The sequence below is a fragment of the Eriocheir sinensis genome, unplaced genomic scaffold, assembly GCF_024679095.1.
Source record: "Eriocheir sinensis breed Jianghai 21 unplaced genomic scaffold, ASM2467909v1 Scaffold680, whole genome shotgun sequence".
Classification (NCBI taxonomy): Eukaryota; Metazoa; Arthropoda; class Malacostraca; order Decapoda; family Varunidae; genus Eriocheir; species Eriocheir sinensis.
The window spans coordinates 241,197-250,966 of NW_026112032.1; the positions used below are offsets into that span (position 1 = coordinate 241,197).

Here is a 9,770-nt window from a genome sequence, read left to right on the forward strand (position 1 = left end):
ACACGAGGTCGACATTGGAGCAGCAGCAAGAAGAGATCCTTGTTGCTGGCGGGAGGAGAGGAGTTGCCTCGCTCTCCAGCTCGTCGGTCCCTTCCTTTGAATAATGGCTGCCAGTCGGCTGTGGTGGTGGTGCACACAGACACGCGGGACGCGGTTGTTGTTTGCGTCTGCTCGCAGCAAGCAGAGGTAGGGTGATCCGGGTGAGTCGAGTAAATAACCGGCCCGGTCGCCTTATCCTGCCTATCACGCGAAGCAGAGCCACCTTAGCCCGTCCGACTCATAGCGGCACAGGTTGGGATTCCGAAACGAGACAGGACACGGATAGCGACAACAGCAGACGAGGAGGAGGCAGTCCCGAAGAGACCACCTCCTTCTCCTCCTCCCTGCTGCGTTTGTAAGCTCCGTGTCACCGACGTACGCGCCCGTCAGAGACGTGACGCGGCCGGTAACTATTCATGGCCTTAAGGGAACGCCCGCTAGTAGCAACAGGCGAAACTCCCCAATGCGGTCGATGTCATAGCCCGACCCTCGTGTAGGAGTGACGGCAGTACATGAGAGTGCCGCCGCGGCAATGTGCGTTTGACTTGTCGATGTATCTGGTATTCTTGCGATTCACATACCGACACGCAGCTTGCTGCGGTCTTCATCGACCACGATCCGAGTGATCCACCGTTAAGAGTTGTATTTTTGTTTTACGTCGGACGCTGCCGACTCTCATCAGCAGACTTCCGCCGTCTCTGCCTCGGGAGACGATGTGAGAAGACGTAGTGTCTAGGGCTTGACTGTGTGCTTATTCCACCCGGGGAAGGGTTGGTTTAAGAAGAGTAGTCGCCGGCTGGTGCGTCGGAAGCTCTGCCCGCCTCACGACAGCGACGCGTGGTTGGTCCTCGCCTTCGCCTCGCACGAGGCAAAGGGAGGGAAGAATGGATGATAGCCGGGACAGTCTGAGTCCCGGCCACCTAGCGTGTTTGGTTTTGGATTTTGCCAGCCTCGGGCAAACACGGTAATGATCCTTCCGCAGGTTCACCTACGGAAACCTTGTTACGTCTTTTAATTCCTCTAAATGATCAGGTTTGGACATCTTTCCGTCAGCTGGAGGTGCCGAAAGCCCAGCGGCGGAACCGCGTGGGCCCGGCATCCAAGAGCGGCAATCCGAAGGCCTCACTAAATCATTCAATCGGTAGTAGCGACGGGCGGTGTCTACAAAGGGCAGGGACGTAATCAACGCAAGCTCATGACTTGCGCTTACTGGGAATTCCTCGTGCATGGGAGACAATTGCAAACCCCAATCCCTATCATGAAAGGATTTCAACGGGTTACCCGCTCCTCTCGGATGGGGAGGACACGTTGATCCCTTCAGTGTAGCGCGCGTGCGGCCCAGAACATCTAAGGGCATCACATACCTGTTATTGCTCAGTCTCGTGCGGCTAAAGTTGCCGCTTATCTCTCTAAGAAGAAGCTGCGAACTGGACACCAATTGGTGGAGATCCGTCAACTAGTTAGTAGGCCAGAGTCTCGTTCGTTATCGGAATTAACCAGACAAATCGCTCCACCAACTAAGAACGGCCATGCACCACCACCCACCGAATCGAGAAAGAGCTCTCAATCTGTCAATCCTTCCGGTGTCTGGGCCTGGTGAGGTTCCCCGTGTTGAGTCAAATTAAGCCGCAGGCTCCACTCCTGGTGGTGCCCTTCCGTCAATTCCTTTAAGTTTCAGCTTTGCAACCATACTTCCCCCGGAACCTAAAGACTTTGGTTTCCCGGAAGCTGCCCGCCGGGTCATGGGAATAACGCCGGCGGATCGCTGGTCAGCATCGTTTATGGTTAGAACTTCAAACCTCTAACTTTCGTTCTTGATTAATAAAAACATCCTTGGCAAATGCTTTCGCAGTAGTTCGTCTTGCGACGGTCCAAGAATTTCACCTCTAGCGTCGCAATACGAATGCCCCCGCCTGTTCCTATTAGTCATTACCTCGGGTTCAGAAAACCGACAAAATAGAACCGAGGTCCTATTCCATTATTCCATGCATAGGCATTCAGGCCGTAAGTGTAGCCTGCTTTGAGCACTCTAATTTTTTCAAAGTAAACTCTGCCGGCCACGCGGGATACTCGATGAAGAGCACCCCGTGCGAGCCAGCGGGCTGTTGTGGCTGTTCGGAGCGTGACAGTATGCACCGGGCGGTGAACCGTCAGTCCAGAACTGAAATCCAACCTCGAGCTTTTTAACCGCAACAACTTTAATATACGCTATTGGAGCTGGAATTACCGCGGCCGCTGGCACCAGACTTGCCCTCCAATAGATCCTCGTCATAGGATTTAAAGTGTACTCACACACACACAAAAAAAATGTGTTACCAAAAATAAGACGTGCATACTTATCTGATAAATAAATAAACATGAAATTGCAGAAAAAAATAACTTAATATATTTACTCCATACCCACTGACATAATAAGGTAACTCTAAACCACATTAGATGATAATCTTGTTGCAACAGCATCACCAGTACTTATCACTCGAATCCGTCACCTGATACAGAATCTTGGCATTACATGCAACTTACAAGCAGTTTGCTGTGGTCACTGCACACATGTTTCCCACAACGTCAGTTTATTAGCACCGTGGGGTGACAAGACACCCCAAAGGAGACAAATGTGTCTTTATTTCAAAGGACCTGCCACGGGACTATGAACATTTCAGTGGTCTCTCCTCTCACGTATCCAGGAAGGTTCTAGAAAAGAGAGGGATCTAAGTGTTGCCAATTCAAGACGGTAATCAAAAACATTTGGGGGGGGGAGTCAAACACCCCAGGATACTAGTGTAGGGTTAAGGAAAGCCTACCATCGCTATAGGGCAGGACGTCAAAAAAGAGAGAAAATAAAATGAGACCAAGTAAAAATGTTCGTCGGTTACACCCAACTATAGAGGGGTTGTATAGAGGGGTTGCACTGACGTCACACCGCTTCGCTTTTTTTTTAGGAAAAACAACTGTCAGCCATTTTGGGAGGCACGAGCGATCACCTGAGCCCCTGCCCCCTGATGATGGCTGGCACGTGCCTCCCGTCTTCATATCATAATCTAAGTGAGTATGCAAAAAATCTGGACAGTAAGGCTAGGCTTCCTTATATAACTATCCGTTAGGCTGGCAAATGATGATAGACACACCGTATATACATTTATTATCAAACTTCAAGATACATTTGATGATGATAAATATGAATATATGACTAATTAAACCCCTGGCATCCCCGGGCGGTGTTTAGTAAGAGCATCAGAACGTAAGGGGTTCGCAAAAAGCCCGCTGACCTCTATACTTGGCAGCCCCAGTCTACCTACCGCGAGTGGCAGTGTAGCACCTATCAGTCCAAGTCTCTCTCTCTCTCTCTCTCTCTCTCTCTCTCTCTCTCTCTCTCTCTCTCTCTCTCTCTCTCTCTCTCTCTCTCTCTCACACCCGACCTCTGCTGAGAGAAGGTCGTGACCTCACCCCGCTGCGCCCCACAACATCGCTTGCCCTGTGTTTTCGTCGTGCTCTTGGGCGTTTGTGTGTTCTCGCTTGTGGACCTTGTGTGTTGCCTGTGATTTCCCGACACGTGTTTGGTGTGTGTTCGCTTGTGGTTTCTGCCTGTGGTTGCCTCTGTGATTTGTGTTTCCGGTGTTTTTGCGTGTGATCTGGCTGTCTCCGGGTGTTCTGCGTGGGTTTCAGAGTGATTCAAGTGTGTTGTGTTTCCGGTGTTTTTTGCGTGTGATCTGGCTGTTTCCGGGTGTTCTGCGTGGGTTTCAGAGTGATTCAGGTGTGTTGTGTTTCCGGTGTTTTTGCGTGTGATCTGGCTGTTTCCGGGTGTTCTGCGTGGGTTTCAGAGTGATTCAAGTGTGTTGTGTTTCCGGTGTTTTTGCGTGTGATCTGGCTGTTTCCGGGTGTTCTGCGTGGGTTTCAGGGTGATTCAAGTGTGTTGTGTTTCCGGTGTTTTTGCGTGTGATCTGGCTGTTTCCGGGTGTTCTGCGTGGGTTTCAGAGTGATTCAAGTGTGTTGTGTTTCCGGTGTTTTTGCGTGTAATCTGGCTGTTTCCGGGTGTTCTGCGTGGATTTCAGAGTGATTCAAGTGTGTTGTGTTTCCGGTGTTTTTGCGTGTGATCTAGCTGTTTCCGGATGTTCTGCGTGGGTTTCAGAGTGATTCAAGTGTGTTGTGTTTCCGGTGTTTTTGCGTGTGATTTGGCTGCTTCTAAGTGTACTGCGTGGGTTTCAGAGCGTTTTGAGTGTGCTGTTTTGTTTCCGGTGTTTTTGCGTGTGATTTGGCTGTTTTCGAGTGTTCTGCGTTTCGAGTGTGTTGTGTTTCCAGTGCTTTTACGTGTGATTTGGATGTTTATAGTGCTCTGCGTGGGTTTCAGAGTGTTTTGAGTGTGCTGTTGTACTTCCGGTGTTTTTGCGAGTGACTTGAGGGTGTTTAGTCGTGCTTGTGCTTGGGTTTCTGAGTGTTTCGTGTGTCCCGAGTGTGACTTTGTGTTCCCGAGTGTCTCACGCGTGATTTGGGTGTGTCGACAACCCACCCTTTGAATTCCCTGAAGATTCAATCTGCTCCTCCTCATTACACCCTCTTTAAATCCCCTAGAGGATTAACACTTCCGACACCCCTTTCCCTCACCTCACCTAAGCCCGGCCCCACCATCGCTCAACTCACATCCCTTTTGCTCCTCCTCATCCCCTAGAGGATTAGCCCTTCCTACTCCTCCCTCACCTCCACATATTTCTAAGCCCTCCCCCCCTCACTCACCTTACCTCACATCCTATTTACCCATCCCTTCACCCACCTTACCTCGCCTCTTTCTTAACCTTTCTTGTTCTCACTCACCTCACATCCCTTCCTACTCCTCCTCTCTCCCACTTACCTCCTTTCCCAAACTCCCTCTCACTCATCTCACCTATTTCCTAACCCTCCTTGATCTCACACACCTCACTCACCGCCTCCCTTTCCCCTTCTTTACTCACCTCACATCCCTTCCTACTCCTCCTCTCTCCCACCTCACCTATTTCCTAACCCTCCTTGATATCACACACCTCACTCACTGCCTCTCTTTCCCCCTCTTTACTCACCTCACATCTCTTCCTACTCCTCCTCTCTCCCACCTCACCTATTTCCTAACCCTCCTTGATCTCACACACCTCACTCACCGCCTCCCTTTCCCCCTCTTTACTCACCTCACATCCCTTCCTACTCCTCTCTCCCACCTCACCTATTTCCTAACCCTCCTTGATCTCACACACCTCTCTTTCCCCCTCTTTACTCACCTCACATCCCTTCCTACTCCTCCTCTCTCTCACTTTTCCTCCATTACTAAACTACCTCTCACACACCTCACCCCCTTTCCTAATCCCCTTCACTCTGTGTTTTTATCTCTTTCATTTCAGCTAAGATGGCGCCTAAGAAGTGCAGTACTTGTAACGGTAGCTTCTCAGCTCACTTTTTTACAGGGCGTTCTGCTGTCTGTCGACTGTGTCTCTGTAGGCAGCATCTCGAGACAAGACTGCAGGAGCAGGAAGAGAAGATGAAAGAAGGCCAGAATAAAATAATAGAGCTTTCTCTCACCAGGCAGCATCTCGAGACAAGACTGCAGGAGCAAGAAGAGAAGATGGAAGCAGGTCAGAATAAAATAATAGAGCTTTCTCGCACTGTTGCCTCCTTGCAGGAATTCATCCAGGCTAACGTTGCTGTGGTGCCAAACCCTTCTCCAACCGCCCCCTTGCCCTCAGCGGTACCGTCGACACCAGCGGACAACACCACGCTACGGGAGGATGCTAGTGGCACTGACCATGATGGCTTCACCGTCGTGAATGGAGGAGCCAAACCAGCCAGACAAGCGATTTATCCTGTTCATTGCTTCAACAGGTTTGCCATTCTGGAGGAGGAGGACGAGCAGGAGAGCACCTTCCTGGTGGGAGACTCCATGATTCGCCAGCAGGTCGTTGAGTTCTGCGGCAGAGTTCCTCGTCGAAGACGGAACTATTGCTATCCTGGTGCTGGGATCGACGACATAACTGCTGCTCTTGAGGAGATCTCCCCCCAGGCTACTAATGATTCACTGTTTGTTATTCACACAGGTACGAACGACGTCACCACGACCCGGTCTGAGGAACTCCTGGAGAAGTACCGTAGGCTCATCCAGCAGTATAAGACTAAATCCCCTAACATTTTGATTTCAGGAGTTCTACCACGGACTTGGGCGGAGAGCGACTTTTTCAGTAAGGCCTTCAGCCTAACCCTATACTTCCCAAGTTTTCCTTTTTTTGAGAAAAAAATAATGTTGCTGTTCTTTGCATTTGTTTCCATCAATAATATCTAATCATTTTGAATTTTTCATCATATTACATATATTAAATGATACAGAATTAGAGGACTAATTCGTCCATATGGGCACAGTGAATAATGGGTAATTTCTTAATAAAAGAAAACAAGTATTTCTACATTCAAGGTAAAGTCGTCTTTGACTTGATTAAGTGTTTATTTTTGTTAAACAGTGGTTACAATGTACATATAAAGCAGTTTTGATGTCATTTTGCATCAAATACTGATATAGTAAAAAAATTACATTTTCAATTCCTTGACTAGAACTGAACTAGAAATTCATTGTAAAAAAATAACATTTTCACTTCTTTGACTAGAACTGAACTAGAAATTCCCTGAAAAAATTAATGGATATTCTTATTATGAAAAAAAATAATAAGTTCCATTTCCCTTTATCGCCTAATACAGGCATTATCTAACGAGTATGAAATTGTACAAAACAGTTTTGCTTTCCATTCAGGCAAAGGTTTACTTTGCATTTAGAGCATGTGATATTTGTTTTTCCACTGCATCCTTTCCTCTTACACATCCTTCTTTGTTCCTCTACAGCAGGCCAGTGGCCAACACTGTCATATCTGATAGGATGATCAGGCAATGCTTGAGGCCTACCAGCTTTTTTCACTTTGGGTCCTGCATCAGTAGCATCTGAAAGAGATGGTCTTCCTCTTTTGCGATTTAATTCTTTGCCTCCCTTTATCAGGGAAAATGCTACTTTTATTTTGAAAAATGCCAGAGGAATTACCTCTGACTTTGGTAGCTTGAGGTGGAGAGCATCCCTTCTATAGAGAAGCCAGCTGTTGACAATCACCATGTCAATCATGTGAAAGATCAAACGGTGGTAATATTTTTTTGCTCCAATGTTGATTCTGTACAGAGCAATTAGACAGTCTGCCAGATCCACCCCTCCCATTGACTTGTTATACCATTTGATGATATCTGGGCAACTGATTTCAATCCTTTGGGAGAGTTTTTTATCCCACCTTGACACCTTTCCTAGCGGTAGTGCTTTGGCAAAAGTGGACACAAGATTAACTATTTTGTTGTCATACCATTTGACATAGGTTATCTCTATTCCATCATTATCACACTTTAGTTCTTCATAAGCACCTCTCCCTTTTTTCATAAGATCCTTTTCATCATGTTTTCCCTTCTTTATGCCTGGTAGGCGTGCTTGACGCACTGTACCACAACACCAAATTTTTCTTGTTGCTAAGTGCCTGAGCAAAGGTAGAGATGTGAACCAGTTATCAAAAAACAAGTAATGATTACAGTCAGATGGTATGATTTGACATAAATGCAGAACTACATTTGAACTTGGACCTAGGTCAGGTACTGTAGGATCATTCACAGGATTGATTTTTCCAGTATATGGGATAAAATCATGTGTCATGCCATCCTTGCCAGCCAAAACAAAGAATTTGTAACCATATTTGTGTGGCTTGCTAGGAACATATTGTTTCAGGTAACTTCTTCCTTTAAAAGGAACCATCTGTTCATCAATGCAAAGCTCTTGCTCCATTGGTATTTGATGGAATTTTTCCCTGAGGTGATCTACCATAGGCCGCACCTTGAAAAGCCTATCCTTATTCTCTCTGGAATTCTGGGTCTCAGTACTGTTGTCCACCATATGAAAGTTAGTCTTGATAAGCTCCCAACGGTTACGACTCATAACTGTTGAAGTGACATCTCTCATATCACCTAAATGGTGGGACCAATGCATCCTAACATTAGGAAGTTTGCTAATGGAAAAGTAGATACACAAACCAATCCATTGTTCAAGCTCATTACGATCCACATTGAGAGGCTTGTTTGAGTTTTTTTGTACTAGGTAAAGGTTTGATTGTGTTACAAATAAATCAAGGAGGTCATCTGTAAGGAATTGCCTTACATATTCAATGGGTTGACGTAAATCATCAGCATACTCATGATCTGGGCCAAGATAACTGTAATTATTTGTAACATCATTGTGATCAGAAGGCACCCATGATGTAGATGTTCTGGCATTAGCTCGAGCTCTTCTGGCTGTGACTTGTGGGGCCTCTTCATTCTCCACTGTAGCTTCTGCAACCTCCAAAACAACAGTATCATCTTCTGAGAGTGGCAGGTATGCTTCTGCATCAAAGGTAGCCCTTTCAGCATGAATATCTTCAGTTTGTACTGTATCTAGAAAAAAGATAAGAAAGGAAGTTATATATATATATATATATATATATATATATATATATATATATATATATATATATATATATATATATATATATATATATATATATATATATATATATATATATATATATAGTGCAGGTCATGATTCAACCAAGAAAGAGTCTCAACTTACCAGTGAGTAGATTTGTGGGCATGACAGGGTCATCTACCTCCTCTTCTTCAGGTTCCACATCACTTTCTTCATTTTCTAGGTTGATTTCTTGCGCATATTCTTGATCTCTTGCACGTAGCCTGTCAATCTGTCTGCCATAAAATGTAGTCGACGGGATATCTGAAATAGAAACCAACGATAATAATACAACAATATAAATAAATAAATAAATAGATAATAATAATAAAATAATAATAATAATAATAATAATAATAATAATAATAATAATAATAATAATAAACTCTAGGCTCTATGAATGACAATGATATAGTACATAACAATAGCCTACAATATAATATGTATCAACATTAGATTATAAATATATGTACATTTTCTTTATCGAGTAGGTATAATAGAAAACGGAACGTGATGTTCCCAACTGGACGAACTCGTCTGCTAAACTAATACTATTGTATAAGCTACAAACTTTATCTAACTCTGATTTTATACATACTACACCTAAGTATAACTATTCAACAACTTCTCTGATTTTTTCTATATGCAAAACTTACTTGATATTTCATCCATGTGGTCATAAATGAGAGCGCCTGCAGCAAAATCAGGCACGTCCACCTCCCTCAATTGTCAGGCGCATACTGAGCTGTAAACAGTAGAAAGTGGGCGGAGTCACGTGTGGCGGGATGCACAAATACCAGACGAATTCGTCGGCTTGGGAAACAAGATCATATATGCAGTGTATTGCCCATAGAGTCCTGTTATAAATTACCGGACGAATTCGTCCGGGTGGGAAGTATAGAGAGCCTAAACAACCGCTTACAGACTCTTTGTAGGGAGCTTGACGTGGAGTTCCTAAACGCATGGGACAATTTCTATGGACAAAATGAGCTCTTTCACAGGGACGGATTGCACTTTTCTCCCATCGGGGCAGCCAGACTCGGAAGGCTCCTCAACGAAGCAGTGCGTGTCATCCGAACAAAAAACGAGTCACGGCCACGTCCCTCCACCCCACCCGTGTAAATAGACGCCGTGCATCGCAACAAACCCGTAACCGTGATCCCGCAAGTACCACCACCTCTATTACTAAGACTCTAGATAA

The 9,770-nt window shown here is 45.5% G+C and overlaps 1 protein-coding gene and 1 pseudogene across 1 annotated transcript; both read right to left on the reverse strand.

Annotated features, from left to right (window-relative positions):
* Nucleotides 1–522: 522 nt before the first annotated feature.
* On the reverse strand, nt 523–681 carry LOC126993821 (5.8S ribosomal RNA; annotated as a pseudogene).
* Nucleotides 682–6,608: 5,927 nt separating this feature from the next.
* On the reverse strand, nt 6,609–9,317 carry LOC126993820 (piggyBac transposable element-derived protein 3-like). Its single transcript, XM_050852963.1, has 3 exons — nt 9,226–9,317; nt 8,675–8,833; nt 6,609–8,499 (listed from the first exon to the last, which is right to left on the reverse strand). Exons 1-3 carry the CDS (start codon nt 9,239–9,241, stop codon nt 6,752–6,754), a joined length of 1,923 nt encoding a protein of 640 aa, XP_050708920.1. The 5' UTR covers nt 9,242–9,317; the 3' UTR covers nt 6,609–6,751.
* Nucleotides 9,318–9,770: the final 453 nt, after the last annotated feature.